Raw genomic sequence first — 24,070 nt, 5'->3', positions numbered from 1 at the left:
ATAGTACTCTTTAATGATATATATATATATATATATTAGCATAAAACAGTGATTTCGTTGCCCAAGTCGAAGAAGCTATACCAGGGATATCAACCAATGATCTCAACAAAAGGAAAGACCAACATTTTGTGAAGTGGTTGAAAACACAGGTATACACATCACAATATAATATTTAAGATTGATTATGAAGTTATATATTTATATATATATGTTGATGATCCAGGTTGATTATGATGATCCATTCTATCCTCAATGGTTTCATGAAATGATACAAGGTCCGATCGCTAAGGTCACCACAGCATCTATGTATTTCACCCGAGGCTACACTTTTCACACTTACGGATATGGAAGTCAGCGAGCAACAATGAACTATGGAGTATGTGTGAAACGTGAAACTGATTTCTATGGAATCTTACAAGAGATCATCGAAGTGGAGTTCTCCGGCCTGGTGAAGCTGAAATGCGTTCTCTTCAAATGTGACTGGTTTGACCCCACCGTCAATAGAGGTGTTCGGTATGGCAAGTTTGGAGTTGTTGATATAAATATTACACGGAGGTACAACAAATTTGAACCCTACATATTGGCATCTCAAGCAGACCAAGTTTGTTTTATTCCATATCTGAGGATTAGACAATCTGGAATATCTTGGTTAGCCGTTATAAAAGATACACCTCTGGGTCGAGTCTTGGCTGATGAACAACCGCCTTTACAAGAAGATACCGTAAATGAAGTAGAAGTACCAGAGCAAGCTACAAATGATATCTTACTTGTTGATCCATACAACCAGGGATATGAAGAACTTCCAGACGATGCAACAGACGAAGCCCACGAAGATGAATTTGAAGAAAACGATGAAATGGATGATGTTTCTGATGATGAGTGATCGAGTTTCTATTGTATTATTGAACTCTTTGTATTACAAATAATATTTATATAACTTATCCGATCATGTTTGTTCAATTAGGATGTTTGAGGTTTGTGGTTTGGGGTTTGGAAGTGTATAACTTATGATGTTTATGATTTGGGGTTTGAGGTTTCGGTTTTAGGGTTAAAAAAAATCAAAGCTAATTAGTCGTAAACTACGACTCCGTTACGACTAGTTAGTTTAGGTTTGGAATTAGTTTAGGATGGAATTAGATTAGGATGGAGTTAGATTATGATCAAATTAGAATACGTTTAGATTATTTTTATATAATAAATTTGAATTGTTTATAACCATCTATTTTTCGAGTTTTTTTTTCTTCAGATTGACGATATTGCTATGGCCAGCGGTAGACAGAGACTTAGGAACCTTACGCCTAAAAACTCTTATGCGAGTAATGATATCTTGCATATTTCTATTGTTTTATCCATTCATCCATATGCATTTTGATCATATAGATTAGGATTTAGCCATGTTTAGGTTGCATTTTGCATACATGAGTCCTTATCAGGTATTGGAGTACCACATGGAGTTCTTGGAGACACTTGGAGGCATTTGGAGCTCAAAAAGGAGTGTTTAGAGTGGTCATTGGGCGAGCAAGGCATGGGAGCGACCAGTCCGGAGCGACACCACCAAGTCGCTCTGATCACCAGTCTGGAGCGACCTCACTAGAGCGACAGGAAAGAGTCGCTCGCGTATTGATCACCCAGAGACAACGGATCCGGAGCGACCTCTCGCAGCGACACAGCGAGGTCGCTCCCGAATCATGGAATTTCAGAGAGTGAAAGATGAACACGGATGAAAGCCTTAAAGATCTTTTCTGAAGCTCAAAATTTGTGGAGACACTGGAAATTGAGTTAGCTTTCCAATGGAAGTGGTTTCAAGTCATTTGGAGATGTATTGGATAAGTTATAATCGATTTACTACAGGTGTATCAACCCTTACCGGGGACCACTGGAAAGTTGATGGGATTAACCAACTTCCCACTTTCTTCCACCCACTTTTCCTTTGCACGATTTTTCCTACTTTTCTGTATAATATTTGCTTTCTTTTTATCCAAAGAGTGGGCAAGAAACATGAGTATTGTACTGGGTAATAAAGAAAAACTTGTCAAAAAACTCTCTCTCTTTGAAATATCATTGTTCTTAGTGTTCTTGAGCTGTTCTTCAATTGTTCATCATCTGTTCTTGAGTTTTAATTTCGTTTTGCTTGTTTAATCCTTGTTTATCTTTATTCTCTGTTGTATCTACTTGAATATGCTTCAATCTATTATGAGATTAAGTGTTTTCATGAAGATTAGTGAGTAGTTTCCTTAAGAATTCATGGGTTAGGGAGATTAGAGTAACTTAGTGAAGATCTATGGTGTTATTGTATTAGATCCTTGTATGAACTTGCTTGTTGAGTATTTTTAATGCTTGTTTAGTCTTGATCACTCTAAACCTGATTTCTAAACACTTCTCATCAGACATGATTAGATGAAGTGTTTGAATCAACTCAACTAAGCTCTAGTGAGATTAGCCAAGGACACTTGATGTTAAAATTGCTAGATAGTTATTGAACTTGAACTTAAAGATTGCTTGATTGAATTAAGCCAAAGACATTTGATGTTTAATGATTTCTAAGCAAATGGGCATTTACCTAGACATAGGACTTGTCTAAGATTGTGTTTAGACTTAAGAGATTACTTTGATTGAAAGCTTGTCACCTAGATTGGATCTTAGTTACTTGAAGTCAATTCCCAATACCCATGGATTCACTTGTCTAAATTGATTAAAACCTTGTTGTATTGCTCTGTTTGCTATTGTTACTTGTCACACACTCACAACTATTGAATCTGCTTAGCTTAAGAAATGACTTGTATTCTCACTGATTCACATCACTAGGACTGGTTCGACATTCACCCCCCTACACTACAACATTTGCAATAGGCAGAAAAACCTATTATCAAATTGGCGCCGTTGCCAATCCTAGTCTGATTGTGACATTGCGTTTGAGTCTTTGCTTGAGACTGAGTTTTACTTTGTTTTTAAGTTACTAATTATCTATCTTCATATATATTTGGATGACAGGTGCATGAACTTGAGAAGCAAAGGATCAACAAATCTTGCACCAAGAGTGGACAACATCAAAGCCTTAGAAAGAGAGTTGGGAAGACAGAGAAGAGAAAGAGAAAAGCAAGCCCACTTACATAGATTGGGGCTTGAGATGGAGAGAAACCCGAATCAACCGGAAGGTGTCTATGAAGTTGATGATCATAGACAAAATGTCCAAGAAGTTCCTCCTGGAGCTGCTCAAGAGGGCAATGGTCAAGGAGCTGCCAACCTTCGACCTAGACAACCACAACGCCAAGCTAGGGCCATCGGTACATATGATCAACCTAACATAAATGGGAATAGGTTGGGCATTAGGGGACCGCCAGTTGCCAACAACAATTTCGAGATCAAGTCCAGCCTCATCAACATGATTGAAAACAACAAGTACCATGGACTTGCCTTGGAAGACCCACTAGATCACCTTGACAGATTTGATAAATACTGTGGCTTGTCAAAAACAAATGGAGTTTCAGAGGATGCTTTCAAGCTCAGATTGTTTCCCTTCTCTTTGGGAGACAAGGCTCACACTTGGGAGAAAAACATCTCAAGTGATACTATCACAACTTGGGATGAATGCAAGAAGGCCTTCCTCAACAAGTTCTTCTCTGCTACAAGGACTGCAAACCTTAGAAATCAGATCTCTGGTTTTCAACAAAAAGGACTTGAAGGATTTTCAGAGGCATGGGAGAGATTCAGAACCTACTTGTCTCAATGTCCCCACCATGGCTTCAACAATGAGAGCTTGCTAAGCACTTTCTACAGAGGAGTCTTGCCTAAATTCAAAAGCCAGCTTGACACTGCAAGCAATGGAAACTACTTGGGGAGGACTGTCGAAGATGCATTAGAACTCTTGGAGAACATGGCACAGAGTGATTCTGTCTACAATGATGAATATGACAGAAGAGACAGAAGTGGGGGAGGAGAAGATATGACCACAAAAAGAGAACTGAAAGCAATACAAGAAAAGATTGACATGCTACTATCAGAAAAGAACAAGAAGGAGGAGTTACATATGGTTTCTGAAGCTGATGGAGTAGAATGCCAAGAAGATATGTACTATGTCAATGCTCAGGGTACATGGTACAAGAAGGAACATGACTATCAAAACCAGAACAACTACCAACAGAAACCCTTCTACAACAACCAACAGAAGCCATTCAACAACTACCAGCCAAAACCATTCTACAACAATCAGCCTAAGCCATTCTACAACAACAACCAAGGTGGTTACCAACCAAAACAGAACTTCCCTCCTGGATTCTCACCAAAACCAAATCAACCTGCACAAGAACAAGCTGGATCATCAACACAACCTCCACAAGAGAGTAGTACTGAAGCGATGCTAAAACAATTATTGGAGGGACAAGCAAGAAGTGAGAAACAATTAGGGTATGAGCTGAAAAATCTACACAACAAGATTGATGGGAATTACCATGATCTAAACAACAAGTTCAAAAACTTGGAGAACCAGTTTGTCTCTATGACAGCCAGCTCAAGTCGCCAACAAGGTACACTACCTGGAAAGCCTGAACAAAACCCAAAGGAGACAATGAAGGCAATCACCCTAAGGAGTGGAAGAGAGTTGCCTCCTAAAGTTCTCATTAAGGATAATGAGAAACAAGGTGGGGAGGTGGTCATCAATGTAGATGATGATGTGGTGATTGTGGATGAGAAAACTAATGAGGAAATATTGGAGAAGATAGTTGAAGCTAAGGGCAAGAGAAAGATTGGAGAGGAGAAATTTGAGAACAAAAATGAGGAGGTTACATCAACAAAGGAGAAATTGTTCACTCCTCCTCCCTATGAGCCAAAACTTCCCTTTCCTGGAAGATTCAAAAAGCAACTCCTAGAGAAATACAAAGCCTTGTTTGACAAGCAAATGAGTGAAGTTCAGCTCACCATGCCCATAATTGATGCATTTATGCTGGTTCCACAATACAGCAAGTTCTTGAAAGATGCTGTAGAACAAAAGAAGAAAGAGATGGAAGGGATGGTGATTCTTACTCACGAGTGCAGTGCCATTATTCAGAGAATGACTGTCCCAAGGAAGCTAGAAGACCCTGGTAGTTTCACCCTGCCATGCGCCATTGGACCTTTGACATTTGAGAAATGTCTATGTGACTTGGGAGCAAGTGTCAGCCTCATGCCACTATCCATTGCCAAGAAGCTTGGGTTTACACAATATAAAAAGTGCAAGATCTCTTTGGTGCTAGCTGATCGATCTGTCAAGCTCCCCATTGGCATCCTAGAAGATCTTCCTGTAAAGATAGGAAATTGTGAAGTGCCTACTGACTTTGTAGTGCTTGAGATGGATGAAGAGCCTAGAGATCCTTTGATCTTTGGGAGACCTTTCTTGGCGACTGCTGGAGCAATGGTGAATGTGAGAGATGGCACAATTGATCTCCACCTTGGAAAAGATCACATTCTCCATTTTGATATCAAGGAGATGATGAAGAAGCCCACAACTCAAGGAGAAATATTCTACATTGATGAGATGGATGCCTTGGCTGATGATTTCCTTGAAGAGTTAGCGATTGAGGACTCTCTTCAACAGGCCCTGACCATTGAAAGAGAGACCCAAATGATTGAAAACAAAGAGAGTGATGAGCTAGTAAGAAGGCTAGATGTTCACCTTGAGGAGGATGGAGAAGATGAGTTCATGGAGTTGCCACAAATGACTCAACATGCTGCCTCAGCAGACATTCAAGAGAACCTCCATCAAGCTGATTGGAGTGAGCTCAAGGCACCAAAAGTGGAGCTTAAACCTCTTCCCCATGGTGTAAGGTACGCTTTCCTTGGACCTAATGAGACATATCCTGTCATTGTGAGTAGTGAGCTGACTGAGAATGAATTGTCTATGCTTTTAAATGAACTTAAAAAGTATAGAAAAGCACTAGGATACTCACTTGATGACATTAAAGGAATCTCACCATCTTTGTGCATGCATAGGATACATCTAGAGGATGAATCTAAAACTTCAATTGAACACCAAAGAAGATTAAATCCTAATTTGAAAGATGTTGTTAAAAAAGAGATAATCAAATTGTTAGATGCTGGTGTGATCTATCCTATCTCTGATAGCAATTGGGTTTCACCTGTGCATGTAGTTCCTAAAAAAGGTGGCATAACAGTTGTTAAGAACGAAAATGATGAGTTAATACCAACAAGAACAATAACTGGACATAGGATGTGCATTGACTATCGAAAACTGAATGCAGCCTCTAGAAAGGATCATTTCCCTTTACCATTCATTGATCAGATGTTAGAGAGGCTAGCTAACCATCCTTATTATTGTTTCCTTGATGGATACTCTGGATTTTTCCAAATCCCTATACACCCAAATGACCAAGAGAAAACGACATTCACTTGTCCTTATGGTACCTTTGCATATCGAAGGATGCCATTTGGACTGTGCAATGCACCAGCAACATTCCAAAGAGCAATGATGTCAATTTTCTCTGATTTTATTGAGGATGTAATGGAGGTGTTTATGGATGATTTTTCTGTATATGGTTCTTCGTTTGCTACTTGTTTGTCAAATCTTTGCAGGGTATTACAGAGATGTGAGGACACTAACCTGGTGCTCAATTGGGAGAAGTGTCACTTCATGGTCAATGAAGGGATTGTTCTTGGACACAAAGTTTCTGAGAAAGGAATTGAAGTGGACAAAGCCAAGATAGATGTCATGGTTGGTCTAGCTCCACCAAGAACAGTGAAGGATATAAGAAGCTTTCTGGGTCATGCCGGTTTCTATAGAAGATTCATCATGGATTTCTCTAAGATAGCTAGACCATTGACCAGGCTGTTATGCAAAGAAGCTGCATTTCACTTCGATGAGGAGTGTATGGAAGCTTTCAAAAACCTGAAGAATGCACTCATCAGTACACCCATAGTTCAGCCGCCAGATTGGGATCTCCCCTTTGAGATCATGTGTGATGCAAGTGACTTTGCTGTAGGAGCAGTCCTAGGCCAGAAGAGAGACAAGAAGTCACATGTGATCTACTATGCAAGTAGAACACTTGATGAAGCTCAAGCTAAATACTCTACAACTGAGAAGGAGCTATTGGCCATTGTCTTTGCATTTGAGAAGTTCAGAAGCTACTTGGTTGGGTCAAAGGTGACTGTCTACACTGATCATGCTGCATTGAGACACCTCTTAGCCAAGAAAGATGCAAAACCAAGACTGTTGAGATGGATTCTGCTGCTACAAGAGTTTGATCTTGAGATCAAGGACAGGCCTGGAGTTGAGAATGGAGTAGCTGATCACCTGTCCAGGTTGAAGGTGGAGTGTGGAATCCCTATTGATGACAGACTTCCAGAAGAGCAAATGATGGCTATTCATGCAGTGGTAGCTGTTTGTGAGACGGGAAAGAAACTTGAAGAGGTGAAGGCAGCTGATGAGAAGGGTCCTTGGTATGCTGATATAGTCAACTACTTAGCTACTGGAAAAGAGCCATTGAACCTTGAAGGTTATGCCAAGAAGAAGTTCTATAAAGATGTGAAGAGATATTATTGGGATGAGCCTTACCTCTACATACTTTGTAGAGATCAACTCTATAGAAGGGCAGTGGCTGAAGAAGAAATTGATGGGATCCTTACACATTGTCATGGATCATCCTATGGAGGCCACTTTGCTACCTTTAAGACAGTTGCAAAGGTGCTACAAGCTGGATTTTGGTGGCCTCACATGTTTAAAGACACCCAAGACTTTGTCTCAAGGTGTGACTCTTGTCAAAGAAGAGGAAACATCACCAAGAGGAATGAAATGCCTCAAAACCCCATCCTAGAAGTTGAAGTGTTTGATGTCTGGGGTATTGACTTCATGGGGCCTTTTCCTTCATCTTATAGCAACAAGTACATACTGGTGGCTGTAGATTATGTCTCTAAGTGGGTGGAAGCAATTGCAAGTCCAACCAATGATGCAAAGGTGGTTCTAAAAATGTTCAAGAGCATAATCTTTCCAAGGTTTGGGATTCCAAGAGTTGTGATCAGTGATGGAGGGTCTCACTTCATCAACAAACTGTTTGCAAACCTCCTTAAGAAGAATGGTGTGAAGCACAAGGTTGCAACTCCTTACCACCCCCAAACAAGTGGTCAAGTTGAGATTTCCAACAGGGAGATCAAGTCCATTCTGGAGAAGATTGTGGGGGTTACAAGGAAAGATTGGTCCATCAAGCTTGATGATGCATTGTGGGCTTATAGGACAGCTTACAAGACACCTTTGGGGACTACACCTTTCAACCTTCTCTATGGAAAATCTTGCCATCTACCAGTTGAGCTTGAGTACAAGGCACTATGGGCAGTCAAGTTGCTGAACTTTGACATCAAGAGTGCCAAGGAGAAGAGATTGATCCAGCTGAATGAACTTGATGAGATAAGACTTGAAGCTTTTGAAAGTTCAAAGATCTACAAAGAGAAAACAAAGGCTCTCCATGACAAACATATCCTGAAAAGAGACTTTAAAGAAGGAGATCAAGTTCTTCTATACAACTCCAGACTGAAGTTGTTTCCAGGCAAGCTCAAGTCAAGGTGGTCTGGTCCTTTCAAGATTAAAGAGGTTAAACCTTATGGAGCAATAGTTTTGTGGACTTCTGATGGAAGAGAGTTCACCATCAATGGACAAAGGGCGAAGCTTTACTTGGGAACCAAATCGGAAGACCTGGGAACTTCAGTTCCACTGTCTGATCCTACACCGGCCTAATCTAAAAGGAGGCAAAGTCAAGCTCGGGACTTAAAACAAGCTCACTTGGGAGGAAGTCCCATGCGTATCCTTGTATATATTGCATTGGTATTTTCATTTTTCATCTTATTGCATAAAAAAAAAAAAAAAAAAAAAAAAAAAAAAAAAAAAGGGAGAGAAGTTGTGTGCAGGTGCTTGATCGGTTCAGTTTTGAGCAGGAGTCGTGCGTGGGAGCGAGGTCTCACAGCGACACCTCAAGGTCGCTCCAGCTCAGAGCGAGGTTTCTAGAGCGATACTACAAGGTCGCTCGCAGTTTCGACGAAACGGAGTTCAAAAACTAACCCAGAGCGACGCCCTAGCGCGACACCTTGACGTCGCTCCAGCTCAGAGCGAGGTTTCTAGAGCGATACTACAAGGTCGCTCGCGGTTTAGTCGAAACACGACGCGAGGAAACGACTCGGGATCGACCTCTCCCAGCGACACCCTCACGTCGCTCCCGAACCGGTCCAGGTAAGTTTCCTAACTCTAAACCCCGGTTTAACTCAAGTAAACCGACCCTAACCACCCTAGACTGAACCGGACGACCCTAAACCTACCCCAACCCCCGCGACTCCATCTCTATCACTCTCCCTTCCTCTCAAAAACTCACAAACTCTCTCAAACTCACCCACACCAAAATTCCCAAAACCTTCTCAATTCTCACCCAAATCAACTAGTTCTTGTTTCTAAATCCAAGCTTTCGCCCCTGTAGTCTATTCTTCACTACCCATTCACCATTTCCTTTCATCCAGAGCAAGGTATTGAGTTTTTAAATTCAAATTCGTAGGTCCATGAACCCTAGAATTTGAAAGTCGAAATTTGGTTCTTTTCTTGCTAGATTGTGGTGAAATAGACTAGGGAAAGTTTATCTATCAAGTTGGGTTGTTGAATTAATGGTGAAATTGAGTTTAAATCGCACTTAGGCAAAATTAGGATTCATGGATTTGGGGGTTTTTCGAATTTGATCTTAATTGGGTGTGTTTGTGGGTGGACTAGATGAGTTAAGATGTTACATTGTTGCATTGTGTTGAACTTGAGTTTAAACTGAAAAATTCACCTGTTAAGTTCACTTTTGCAAAAATTTTCACTTGCAAAGTCTTGCTTTTCTTTACTTCCATCTACTTATCCCTTTCCAAGTTGGTAATTTTTCAGGTGAAAATGGTTAAGAAGACAAAGGGAAGGTTGGAAGCTGAGAGGCAAGAAGCCGAAAGTCAAGAGTTTGCACTAAGAGGAAAAGCTTTAACCAGCGAGCCAACTGGCTCAGGGACGCAGAGGACTGTGCGACAGCAGACGTTGGCTGCAAAGAAATCGAAAGAACACGAGAAGAGGGCAGGAAAAAGCGTACCAGTTAACACCCATGAGGAAGGTGAAACTGAGAGTGAAGATGAGCCGGCACCTACGAAGAAAGCCAAAATGTCAAAGGGCAAAGGGGTTGCTGTTGATCGAGACAGAACGAAAACTCCATCTGTGGAGGAGCTATATGATCATTTGAAGAATGGAGTCACTTGGGCTCCAACCAGGTTTGCCGACCTCGATTTGCTGAAGGAGTTGGGTCTAGAGTCTGATATTGAGACGATGCTGGGACATTTGAAGATGCCAAAACTCCTCACCATGGCTTATCCTTTCTACAAGGATGTCACTTGTCAGTTCCTATCCTCTCTTGTGGTCACTTACCATGACACGGCGCATGTGAGACAAGGATGGGGAAAAATCAGGTTCAAGGTCAATGGAAGAGAATTCAACATGAACTTCAAGGACATTGGGAGGGTCATGGGGTTCCAAGACCTAGAAGACCACTCACTTCCCAAGTGTGAGAACCTCCCCACACAGCTCTGGAAGTTGATCACTGGAAACAAGCACTCTACCGGGGCGGACAAGAACTCACACATCCGACACCCGTCTGTACGCTACCTCCACAGATTGCTAGTCCATGCTTTTTACCCACGGAAGCAAGCGGGTACGGTTACTGAGGAAGACATGCGACTGCTCTGTCCGGCTATCCGTCCATACGCTCAACCTGGACTGTTACCCCTTCCCAGCACTGATATCTATGCTACCTTTGGGATTGTCAGTTTCTTTGTGGGCCGTCTCGAGCACTACAGAGACTGGGCGTGGTACACCACTGATTCGCGCCCAAAGATGGGGATAGGCGGAATGATCACACCACTGCTCCAATTTCTGAATGTTCCCTTGGGAAAGGACGCAGCGGGGCCTAGGTTCATTGATGGCACCTACTTGAGGATTGCCACCTATTTCAGTGGGATGTATGGGAAGGACTACGTCTACCACTACTACTTGCAGGGCAAGCCAGTCGAGGTGGTTCTTCCAAACCGGAACCTGACGAGTTTAGAGATACCTGGAGCTGTCAGCTTCAACATTCCCCAGGAGTACTTTCTCGGAGAACACGGGCCTCTCGATCCAATTCAAGCAGATCCATCAAGGAAAAGGAGTGTCCCTACGCAACCTGTCTCGCCTGTTGCAGACACATCTGAGCATATCTATGGACCTCCGCGCTACTACTTCAAGCCCCATGACGGAGTCCTTCCACCTGGAGCTCTCCGTGATGCTCATGACCACATTGGTCGTCTCCAGAGGTGGAACAAAGCTCAGGACAGAACGATAGAAAAGCTGAAGGATAAGTGCAAGGCGCTCAGCAAGACTGTGAAGAAGCAGGCAAAGACTTCAGCCAAGTTCATGAAGAAAGTAGCTGATGTCTTAACTAGGGGAGGAATAGCTGGATGTAGCTCAGCCGATTTCGCTTTTGCGAACACCTCAAACCCCCAGCCTCCACCACCGCCTGATGCTCTTGGCTTCCCCCTCACTGCTGCGCAGCTTCAGCGTAAGTGGAGGAACCCACCCACTCAACCTTCCACTTCAGGCAACAAATCCCCATCCCTCGCTTCTTCAGACAGTGAGGACGAGATTGACGAGGTTGAGAGCCAACCATGGTATGGAGGCTCCGGTTCAGCATCCGGTGGTTACTACACCACCTTCCCTCCTGACGACGACGATGCTGGGGCATCTGCCCCCACATACTATCCATAGGAGGTACTTCTTTCTCTCCCTTGTATATACCATTTCATTTTTGCAAATTAGTTTTCTTCTCGGTATCTCTCTCTTTCCTTGAACACAGAGACTGTGTATCTAAAGTTTGGGGGAGGTACCAAGCATTTGATCATGTTTGCTTTCATTGTGTTTCATTTGAGTCATGCATTGAACACCTATTTGCATAAAAAAAAAAAAAAAAAAAAAAAAAAAAAAAAAAAAAAAATTCATTTAGATTGCATCATTTGCACCATTAGGAGAGTCTAGAGCATATAGGTTGCATTCACTTGCATTGGGAGCAATGATTTTAAATACCTTGTAAAGAACACTACGTTGCACCTGAGTATCCATGCACCTCTCGAAAAGACTTGTATGTTTCGAGCCTTGAAAACTCTTCTTGAAACTTGTTGATTGTAGAAACTCAGTCTTTGAAGCCAGCTACAACCTTATTTGAACTGAATGAACTTAATGCTTCTTGCTTAGGGTCTCTTGTGTACTGAGTCATGGCTATACACACTTGAGTTGTCACATCTTTTATGCCATTCTTTTTGACAAACTCTAGTGGTAGACCACTCCCAAAACCTTTCCTTCCTTTTAAGCTTTCATTGTTTGATGAGTGAGGCCTTCTTCGGAAAGTTTTACATGTGCATAATGTTGAGAGTATCGGGAACGACAATGCTTGATCTTCATTTTTGCTGGATTGGACACTCTATTGTCTAGCTATAGGTGGGAGGGTGAGCGTTGTAATCATGATTTGGGAGAAATAAAAAGGATAGATTCTTGTGCTCAAGTGAATTGATTTATTGGGATAAGTAGAGAACCTCCAGCTCTAGTTTTGAAAAGTCTTGGCCCCCAACCAAAAAAAAAAAAAAAAAAAAAAAAAAAAAAAAAAAAAAAAAAAAAAAAAAAAAAAGAGAGAAAAAGGGGGCTAGCAAAGTTGTTAGGAGCTGAGAGACATTTTGAGGTTGTGAAAAATCCCTTATAGATTTCAAGGAAAAAGAGCTGATGTTTTTAGAATCTTTTGGTGAGAGGTGTGAGTTGGGTTTGACATTTGAGAGTGAATGTGTAACTTATATGTTTGGGAAAAGGGTAGAACAATGGAGATTGAGCATTGTATGCATGAGTTGGTCCCTTTCTTAGATATATTATGTGCAATGTCAAGGCTACTTGTTTTGAGAGTAAACCACCTTAAAGATCATATGTTTTGAACCTCTTGAATCACTTGAATAAAAGCCTTCCCTTACCCAACCAAATGACTTGGACCAACTGACCATTTGCAAGAATTCACTTGATATCTTATGCTTAATGAATGTGAGAGTTGGCAGATCTGAATGTGTGGATGCTTGATGGTGAGTGTAGGGACAAAAGGAGTTGAGATAGGCCTAGAGAAGCTAGAGTGTAATAAGAGAGTGTGCTAATTGTGTTTGCTAGTGGTGTTTCTTTTGGTTATGAGCTCCCACCTTCAACCTCTCTCCCTATGAGTTCTAGAAAGTTCACTTGTGGACAAGTAAAGAACAAGTTTGGGGGAGTTGATATCTTGCATATTTCTATTGTTTTATCCATTCATCCATGTGCATTTTGATCATATAGATTAGGATTTAGCCATGTTTAGGTTGCATTTTGCATACATGAGTCCTTATCAGGTATTGGAGTACCACATGGAGTTCTTGGAGACACTTGGAGGCATTTGGAGCTCAAAAAGGAGTGTTTAGAGTGGTCATTGGGCGAGCAAGGCATGGGAGCGACCAGTCCGGAGCGACACCACCAAGTCGCTCTGATCACCAGTCTGGAGCGACCTCACTAGAGCGACAGGAAAGAGTCGCTCGCGTATTGATCACCCGGAGACAACGGATCCGGAGCGACCTCTCGCAGCGACACAGCGAGGTCGCTCCCGAATCATGGAATTTCAGAGAGTGAAAGATGAACACGGATGAAAGCCTTAAAGATCTTTTCTGAAGCTCAAAATTTGTGGAGACACTGGAAATTGAGTTAGCTTTCCAATGGAAGTGGTTTCAAGTCATTTGGAGATGTATTGGATAAGTTATAATCGATTTACTACAGGTGTATCAACCCTTACCGGGGACCACTGGAAAGTTGATGGGATTAACCAACTTCCCACTTTCTTCCACCCACTTTTCCTTTGCACGATTTTTCCTACTTTTCTGTATAATATTTGCTTTCTTTTTATCCAAAGAGTGGGCAAGAAACATGAGTATTGTACTGGGTAATAAAGAAAAACTTGTCAAAACTCTCTCTCTTTGAAATATCATTGTTCTTAGTGTTCTTGAGCTGTTCTTCAATTGTTCATCATCTGTTCTTGAGTTCTAATTTCGTTTTGCTTGTTTAATCCTTGTTTATCTTTATTCTCTGTTGTATTTACTTGAATATGCTTCAATCTATTATGAGATTAAGTGTTTTCATGAAGATTAGTGAGTAGTTTCCTTAAGAATTCATGGGTTAGGGAGATTAGAGTAACTTAGTGAAGATCTATGGTGTTATTGTATTAGATCCTTGTATGAACTTGCTTGTTGAGTATTTTTAATGCTTGTTTAGTCTTGATCACTCTAAACCTGATTTCTAAACACTTCTCATCAGACATGATTAGATGAAGTGTTTGAATCAACTCAACTAAGCTCTAGTGAGATTAGCCAAGGACACTTGATGTTAAAATTGCTAGATAGTTATTGAACTTGAACTTAAAGATTGCTTGATTGAATTAAGCCAAAGACATTTGATGTTTAATGATTTCTAAGCAAATGGGCATTTACCTAGACATAGGACTTGTCTAAGATTGTGTTTAGACTTAAGAGATTATTTTGATTGAAAGCTTGTCACCTAGATTGGATCTTAGTTACTTGAAGTCAATTCCCAATACCCATGGATTCACTTGTCTAAATTGATTAAAACCTTGTTGTATTGCTCTGTTTGCTATTGTTACTTGTCACACACTCACAACTATTGAATCTGCTTAGCTTAAGAAATGACTTGTATTCTCACTGATTCACATCACTAGGACTGGTTCGACATTCACCCCCCTACACTACAACATTTGCAATAGGCAGAAAAACCTATTATCAAGTAACTTTCTCCCACAGCCGGATCCATCGACTTCTACTTCCGGCACTGCATCCGGCCAAGAGAATGTGCCTGATAGCCAAGTTCCTACTGCCGATCCGTATGTGCCTCCACATGCATATGACCCTGAAGCTTACTATCCGCGGTTCGATGACCCTGCTCAATTCTTTCCCCAGTACGATGAGCCTCCACAGCAGCCTCGTTATGAGCAGCATCATCCTCCACACCATCCTCAGCAGCAGTCCACCGCTCCCGAATCTGCTCCGGCTCCTGCAGTTGCTCCGGCTCCTGCAGCTGCTCCGGCTCCTGCATTTGTTCATCCAGATTTGATGGTGCCACCAAATGCACCATATGCAAGATATACAGTGGAAGATCTTCTCCAGATGCCGGGACGAGAAGGTTTACCAATCATCAACCCAGATCGACCACCCCCCACACTTACCGGTAATTTTTTAATTTATTAAAGTTTTTATTGCATTTAAATATACTAATTATACATATTGCTCTAAATATATGTATTCTTTCAAGTTTTGTAGGTTTTCGACGGACAATTGTGTGGGACAGAGCGTTGGAGATATCATCAGGGCAAACTTCCGGGAAGCGCATCCGAACTGGTCTCTCACACCTGACCACGTTCGGAGGACTTGGTTCAAGTGCTTCGTGGTTAGTTTTAAATATAATTTTTAATTGTTTATTTACTTAATTTAATTTTTTTATTGTAGCAAAAATGGAATTGGTCCATTGCTGTCAACGAAAAAGTGAAGGAAAAGTTCTACAAAAAGGCGATGGATCGCCTAAAGAACATTGTTGGTGATTGGAAGGAGAAGTGGAGGGTTTTGGGGGACGACGAAAAAGAAGCCTACTTCAGCAATGACGTTTGGAAGAGTTTGAAGGCTTATTGGAATTTGCCTAAGTCAGTTCAGAGGTCTCTCCCTTGCTCTATGACTCGGTTGACCCGCGATGATGATGGTAACCTGCCAGTACCTCATACTTCCGGACAGATTCCACACGCTGGGAGGGCACTACAAATTGTAAGTCTTCGATCTTTCTTAATTTTTATTAAATATATATTAATTGAATATTTTTTTAATGCGTGAGTTTAATTTAAATTTTTTTTTAATACAGGCTGCCCAAGAAGGAGCACCACCATCTCTAGCCCGACTTTACAAGACGACACACCAGCATTCTGATGGCACCTTCTCGCATCCTCGAGCAGAGAGGATCGACAACACTGTTGAGGCCCGGATCCAGGAGGTCGAGACTCAGTTGTCGCAACAAAATCCGGAAGGTGCACCGGTCCAGCTGTCCACCGTCGAACAAGACAAAAATTTTTGAGCAGGTTAGAAAGTTGATCTCTTAAATATATATGTTTATTTACATTTTTTATTCTTTAAGTTAGTTTTACATATGTACTAATTAAATATCTATTTATTAATTGAAGGTTGCCCCGAAAAAAAGGGGACGTATTGTCAGGATCGGGTCTGTCAACGATGTCCTGAGGGCGAGAGCTGAACACGCTGCAAGAATGGAAGAAGAATCTTCTCTCCGTAGGGATTTGACTGCGGCCAAAGAAGTCATAGCTGACCAGAGGGACAAATTTGCATATATGGCAAATATGTTCGATATGATGATAGAGACAACCCCAAACATCAACCCGGCTCTTGCCTCTAGGTGGCAGTCTCTACATCTGAGCTTTATCCCCGAGCCCACTCCGGAAGAGCAGGCATATTTAGAGCGACGTGCGGATGAGCATAGTTCCGACCTCTTCGACGAAATAAACCTTAACACTTAGTTTTTTTGGTTTTAGTTAATTAGTATTATGAATGTTTTATATTACGGATATTATTATGTTTCTGAATGTTAGATATTTTCTTTTAATTTTATCGAATTTTAAAAATTAAAATCAAAATAAATTTAAATATTTGATTTTAATTAATATATTAAATTCGTAATTAAATACAAAATTCGAAAATAAATAAATAAAGTGGGTTAATTTACGACTAATGAACATCTAACGTCGATGTAAAGTGGTCGTTACATTACGACAAACAAACATCGACATAGAAGCAAATTGGTCGTAAGTTTACGACCAATGTACATCTAATTTATGAGACGTAAATGTGCGTCACATGTACGACTAATGATTTTACGTTTAACTTACGACCAAGTGTCTGAGTCGTACATTTACGTTTGCTTTACGACTAATGCATTTACGTTTAACTTACGACCAATTTATTGAGTCATACGTTTACGTCTGCTTTACGTGTAACACCATTAGTCGTAACTTTACGATCAATGTGCCTCGAATAATTATTTACGACCAGCTTCTAACGACCAATCGTTTTTCGAAGCTAATTGGCCGTAAAGCCTATATTACAACCAAATAGCTACTAATATTGTAGTCGTTAATGTCCCGTTTGCTTGTAGTGTAAATACTTTCTGAATAATATATTAGGGTTAGAGCTCTTAAATTATATGAATAAGCTTGGGTCAATCTTAAATCTCTGAACCCTATACAACATCCCTAGTGATAATCCGTATATCATATAATATAAATTTTAGTTTTAAAAATTATTAATTAACACGATTGTCACATAATAATTATATATTTAAGATTTTGACTTGTATTCATAATCAAAAAAATACATTTAAGAGCATTTCCGGCCGTATACATACACCACATCCATGGATGCTCTTCCCCTCCATGGTGTCCACAAGCCATAAGGCCACACACGATAGACGTAAGACCACTTTTAAACTTGTTCGTGGATACCTCATCGCTCAAACCATCAACGAATACCTAGTTCCGATTTCAATTAATCTACTACGAACTGTTGCCTGTTGGTATATGAATCTGGTCTCCTCCGTCGTAAAGAGCAAACTACCCATTTGGTTTAAAGGCCTACGTGTCTTGACTTTGCCGAGATCGTGTCCTTGTTACACATAGGCGAGTTTTGAGCATCTTACAAACACATCGTTTATGATAATGCTAAAGTTTAAGCCAAAGCAAAAGCTTATTATTACCAAAGAAAGAGTGTTAATCTTTAACGTTTAATTTTACAAACTCAGTAGTATTATATAGTCAAGCAAATTAATTTGGGTTATTTATTAGTCAATTAAAAATCTTTTTTTTTGAACGATAATTTCATTACTTAACAAAGCGGTCACAAAGGATAGGTGGAGTAGTTGAGAAGCGCGCTCTTGGCGAGTTCATCAGCTGCCCTATTGTCTGAACGAGGAACATAATGAAAGGAGATTACATCAAGGTCACAAGCTAACTTAAGAATATCATGAAGAATTCCAAAGAGATCCTTGATTGATTCTCGATTGTTGATGGCTCGGACTAAAGTCTGAGCGTCTGACTTGAGGATGACGTTGTTGAAACCTTGTGCTTTGGCTTGGCGTAGAGCTTCCCTTATCGCTAAGGCCTCCGCCATCTGAGCTGAGTTTACACAATCTTCGAATAGGCCCTGTTGGTGTAACACATGTCCTGATGGTGTTGAGAAAACCCAAGCCAATCCTGCAGAAAAGAGTTCTTTTTTCCATGATGCATCAGTGTTGATAATCAAGGCGTCCGTTCGAGGCAATGGTAGCGTCGAAGCCTGTAGATGTGGTTTTGGCCCAGTTTGTCGCCCAGGTTGTGCTTCTTGCCATTCACGCGCGTCTGCTATTGCTTTCGAGAGTGTCTCCGCTGGTTTGAAAACCCTGTTTTCGAAGATCTTCAAATTTCGTGTAATCCAGATGTTCCAAACAATCCAAGGGAACAGAGGTCCCATGTGAAGTCCTGTAGGGGGTAGGTTAGTCAGCTTTGTTCCAAGTTTGAGTGCTTCTTCGAAGTCCAATGCTGTGGTGATGACCGCTAAGTTGCTTATTGGAGCTGCAGACCAGATGTCAACTGCGAATTGGCAGTGAAGAAAGAGATGTGAGGCTGTTTCCTTCATACCACAATGAGTACATGTGAGGTTCTCCGTCAATCCTCGAGTTTCCAGATTTTCCCCTAGTGGCAATGCTCCTTTGGTGATTTTCCACAGAAACACACGAAGCTTTGGAGGTAGAGGCACTGTCCAAATATCTTTCCTCCAGTCCACGTTGGTTTGAGTTGTATGAGGCAGGTTGCTTGTGATCTTCATCTCCAGTGCAGTGAAATAGCCCGTTCGGGTGGAGTATTCTCCATCTTTTGTTGGTAACCAGCAGTGCTTGTCAAGGGCACCCGAGGTACTAGGCCTAAGGCAAAGTATTGATGGTGCTTCAATTGGGAAGATATGAGAAACTAGCTCTCTGTTCCAAGTTCCCGAAGGTTGATCAATTAAATCCGCCACTGTGAGGTCCTTTGTTGCCAGTTCCGGAGGTCCCATTGGTTGGGCTAGCTCAGAAGTAGATATCCATGGTTCATCCCAAATACGAGTATCAGCTCCATTCCCAATCACCTTCCCCGTTTTTTTCCAGCAGTAGGTCTCTTCCACACAAAACACTTCGCCAACCATGTGAGCAAGAGCTTGAAGCTTGAACCGCCATGAAGTTCGTTGCTTTGCAATATTTGCCAAGCAAAACCTTAGCGAGGAGACAATCCGGTTTCATTTGTATCCTCCAGCTTTGCTTTGCCAAGAGGGCGTCGTTGAAAGCTTCAACTTCCCGGAAGCCCAGTCCGCCATCTTTCATAGATTTTGTTACTTCCGACCAGGCGACCCAGCACATTTTCCTCTCTTCTGGGCTTGCATCCCACCAGTATCTTGTCAGTGCGGCTTGGATCCTTTTGGTGAGACTTTTGGGTAGCTTGAAGCACATCATTGAGTGAGAGGGAACCGCCGATAATACTGACTTGATCATTACAAGTTTACCAGTGGCCGAGAGCTGTCTTGTACTCCAGCTTGCCGCCTTTTGTCTGATCTTATCCACAATAGAGGTGAACATGTCTTTTTTTTTCTTGCAAAAATGTTCTGGAAGTCCTAGGTATTTGCCCACTCCTCCTTTTTTGGATATTCCCAAGGTAGCTTTGACTCTTTCCCGGACCTCAGCTGGAGTTTTCCTAGAGAAAGTGATCGATGATTTTGTTGCATTAATCACTTGTCTCGACACAGATTCATACTTCCTTAGCACGTCTCGAAGGGCAGTGACACTCGTTGGGTTGGTCTTGACGACGAACATGGTGTCGTCGGCGAAAAGTAAATGGTTTATCTTCGGACTTCCCCTGGCTACTTGGATTCCAGCGAGAGAGCCACGGCGTTGTGCAGCTGAGCAGAGTCCAGAAAGAACCTCACTGCATAGTATGAAGATATACGGGGAAAGGGGGTCACCCTGTCTGATTCCGCGGGTTGGTGTGATCATTCCCTGCGCCTCTCCATTCAGCAGGATAGAGTATGTGACGGATGTAATGCATCGCATGATCCAGCGTTTGCAATCGTCGTGTAACCCCAGTCGTTTCAAAACAGCATCCACGAAGTTCCACTCAAGCCGGTCATACGCCTTGCTCATGTCCGTTTTTACGGCCATGGCACAGTGCTTTGTAGCTCCCGATCGCTTCAAGTAGTGTAGCGTTTCGTGTGTGATCATGATGTTGTCCGCTATTGCTCTCCCCGGAATGAAAGCTGATTGGTTCTCGGAGATAATAGTGTCAAGAACAGGTTGCAGCCGCCTTGTTAGTATCTTCGACACTATTTTGTAGTAGACATTGCATAATGCAATGGGTCTGTAGTCAGCCGCCGATTCGGGTCCCGATATCTTCGGGAAGAGCCGCATGTGCGTGTGGTTAAAGTTGAGAGGCAGGGTATCGTGTGGGAAGAACGCAATTATTTCCTCAGAGATTGCTGGTCCGACTATATCCCAGTTAGTACGGAAGAAACTCGAAGAGAATCCATCCGGCCCCGGAGCTTTGTCCGGATGGATTGAAAAGACAGCTTCCTTTATTTCTTTTGGTGTGGGGATGGCAGCTAGGGAACATTTATAGTTGCCTTCGACTGTATGGGAGAGTGCTTCGTCAACTACATTTGATGGTGGCGGGTTGGTTGTAGTGAAGAGTTTCGAGAAGTAATCAGTGATGACCTCAAGGATTTCATGTTCGTCAATTAAAAATCTAAGATATTGAAATTCTAATTTAATAATTTATCTATAATATATATGAGTGAAATGAAATATGATAAAATCCTGGAATAATATCTATAATTTATCTATAGTATCTGCTCCACTAAAATAAAATGATAATATCCTGCCATCCTGGAAATTGAGTGATGCTAATATAATAGAATAAACTTTGCCTAAAACTACCAAAACTTCAAGACCCATAAGTGAAATCTAAGTCTTCGATGGCTTCTACTCTAACACAAACCACACAAACCATAAATAGTTTCCACCTCTTCATTCTATATAAGCATACGAATGAGTCATACTGATCATCATTCATTAGTAAATTAAGATACAATACTAAGATGGCATCTTCTAAAGTATCTTCCATGCTTCTCTTTCTCCTCCTTCTCGTTCTTGTGTTTCCCCATATGGATAAAGCCCTTGGTGAAAAAAGACAGCTCCACGAACTTAGTTAGTCTTTTTGTCTTTAAATATATAAAGTCATAGCTATTTACTCTATTATTTTGATCTATTTAGAAATGTTTTGAACTTTTTTTTCTTTAATTTAGCTTGGTTTTAGTTCACAACTAACTATATCACATTAATTTTTATAAACAGAAGATAAACCATTGTAGTTTTGTTTCCTGTCTTGTTTCGTTCAGACCGAAGTTTATTGTGATAGATGACAAAATAAAACAATATATATCTATTTAAGTTGGGATTATGCGAATTGATAGACAAATGTCCACTTTACCAAAACTTGGCGTTGTAGTAATTAATTCGTTAAGTGGTTTTGGTGTAGAAGGCACAGAGCATCCCGATCAACTGATGACGGTTGGAAGGAGCCTTCTCTTTCGCATCCCTCCATGCCCACCGTCCTTATGTAAGCCTCGTCCGATAAGAATTCCTCCCCGACTTCGTACACCTCCACCCCCTCCACGGCATTGAAGGTTTCCAAAAGGCAAAAACACATGGATCCCAAAATATTTGGATGAAAATATATTTTCGTAATTCCTCACTATAAATGTAATTCTGAAATTTTCTTTCAAAATAAAAAGATCATGCCACTCGGGATGATGGTATGATGATATGTTGTTGTAAGTTTTAAGCTATTGTATGATGGTATATTTGTTGATATTATTCAACGTAAATAAATATAGTTTATGGATTTGTGTCGATAGAGAAACTGGAAAGAAAGAAAATTTTTAAAAGAAAGAAATGAGAAGATGTTTGATACGACATTCTATATTTTACAAATGATATTTTCAAGTAATTATAAATATTATTCAATAGTAATATACTAATATATAAACAAAATATAATTGCAAAAAAATTTGATAGTAATTTTTCTTTTACTAATATTTATAATTATTTTTTAAAAGAAGCCTTACTATTAAATAATATTTATGATTATTTTTTTTTAAAAAAAAATTTTGACGAAAAATCCCGTTTTGTGGTATTGACGTGAAATCACAGTTTTACGGTTTTAGCGGGAAATCTCAATTTTACGGTTTCAGCGGGAAATCTCAGTTTTACGGTTTTGGCGGGAAATCTAAATTTTGCGGTTTTGGCGGAAAATCTCGTTTTTGCGGTTTTGGCGGAAAACCTCATTTTTGCAGTTTTGACAAAAAATCTCATTTTAACGGTTTTGGCGGGAAATCTCCTTTTTGCGGTTTTAATGAGAAATCATGTTTTTGTGGTTTTGGCAGAAAATCTCATTTTGCGGTTTTGGCGAGAAACCACATTTTGTGGTTTTGTCGAGAAATCATGTTTTGTGGTTTTGGCGGGAAATCTTGTTTTTGTGGTTTTGACAAAAAAATCATGTTTTGTTGTTTTGGCAGGAATTCTCGTTTTTGCGGTTTTGGCAAAAAATCATGTTTTGTGGTTTTGGCTAGAAATCTTGTTTTTGCAGTTTTAGTGAGAACTCACGTTTTTACGGTTTTTGGCGAAAAATCTTGTTTTTGCGGTTTTAGCAAGAAATCAAGTTTTTGCGGTTTTTGACAAGAAAACTAAATTTTACGGAAAACTCAGTTTTACGGGTTTAGCTAGAAATCTCGTTCTATGGTTTTAGCAAAGAATTTTATTTTTGCAGTTTTGACAAAAAAAAACTCAATTTTCAAATTTTCTAAGTAAAAATCATTTTTGAAGTTTTAACCATAGATTAATCTTTTTTGTTTACAAAAGTTTTTTTTTATCTAAAAGGGGTAAACCCGTAAAAACCCTGTACTTCATTGACCCAACCCTAAACATGCCTAACACTACAAGAAAACGTGGGAGTAACGACTATGATTTACGACTACAAATGTGTAGTCGTAATTTACCTTCGACTTTACGACTAAGTTACGACTACCGGAAAGTTCGTCGTAACTTAGACGTAACCTTGCTACTAAAAGTTTTCGTCGCAAATTGGTCGTAAATTAACTTCGTGTTTACGACTACACTTTCAAGTAGTCGTAAAGTAGTCGTAAATGTGCTACTAATAAACATCGAAAATCTACCATCTGATTAACGACCAATTTACGAGGAATGCAGTTGCACATTGGTGGTTAAGTTATTATCGGATGTAAATTCGTTGTAACATCGTTACCCACCAAAATTGAAATTTCCCTATAAATATGATCTTCTCCCTCATTCTTAAGATGCACAAAAAAAAACGAGAAAGAGTAAAAAAAAAGCCTAGAAATATCTATGAGCTTCGGAGTTGGATGTATGCGCATAAAGATTCAAGCGGAAGAGTAACAAAAGAATTTCTCAACGGAGCAGAGATGTTCATGTACCACGCCGGACAGACATCTCTCACACTAGAAACGGATAAAATGTTCTGTCTCTGTCGTAAATGCAACAATAGCAAGTTTGCTGCTAGTGAAACGGTTTGGAAACATATAGTAAATTGAGGATTTACTCCACATTACTATATCTGGTTTAACCACGGAGAAGCTGATAATATGAATGAAGCTAGTAGTAGTAATCAGGTTGAAAATGTTCGTAACAGAGAGGAACCACATTTACCTTCTGAAAGTTGTAACCTTCAAGAGGATCATATGGTAGATCATGATAGGATGCATGATATGGTTACAGATGCATTTCGTGAAACAATATCAGTAATAGAGGAGGTAGAAAATGTAGAGGGGCCTAATTTGGATGCAAAAAGATTTT

The 24,070-nt window shown here is 40.5% G+C and overlaps 2 protein-coding genes and 1 non-coding gene across 3 annotated transcripts; 1 reads left to right on the top strand and 2 right to left on the bottom strand.

Annotated features, from left to right (window-relative positions):
* Positions 1–2,670: 2,670 nt before the first annotated feature.
* On the top strand, positions 2,671–8,846 carry LOC125606817. Its single transcript, XM_048775679.1, has one exon. The coding sequence runs from the start codon at positions 2,996–2,998 to the stop codon at positions 8,714–8,716; it is 5,721 nt and encodes a 1,906-aa protein (XP_048631636.1). The 5' UTR covers positions 2,671–2,995; the 3' UTR covers positions 8,717–8,846.
* LOC125606820 lies at positions 3,638–3,744 on the bottom strand. The gene has a single exon (XR_007338042.1). It is a non-coding gene; the product is annotated as a small nucleolar RNA R71 (small nucleolar RNA).
* A 9,172-nt stretch (positions 8,847–18,018) lies between the features above and the next one.
* LOC125606815 lies at positions 18,019–21,342 on the bottom strand. Its single transcript, XM_048775677.1, has 3 exons — positions 21,268–21,342; positions 19,406–20,893; positions 18,019–19,356 (listed from the first exon to the last, which is right to left on the bottom strand). Exons 1-3 carry the CDS (start codon positions 21,340–21,342, stop codon positions 18,019–18,021), a joined length of 2,901 nt encoding a protein of 966 aa, XP_048631634.1.
* Positions 21,343–24,070: the final 2,728 nt, after the last annotated feature.

This window comes from Brassica napus, unplaced genomic scaffold (assembly GCF_020379485.1).
Source record: "Brassica napus cultivar Da-Ae unplaced genomic scaffold, Da-Ae ScsIHWf_993;HRSCAF=1395, whole genome shotgun sequence".
Classification (NCBI taxonomy): domain Eukaryota; kingdom Viridiplantae; phylum Streptophyta; class Magnoliopsida; order Brassicales; family Brassicaceae; genus Brassica; species Brassica napus.
Note: the sequence above shows the minus strand (reverse complement) of the source record. Positions and strands in the feature narration are given on the sequence as shown.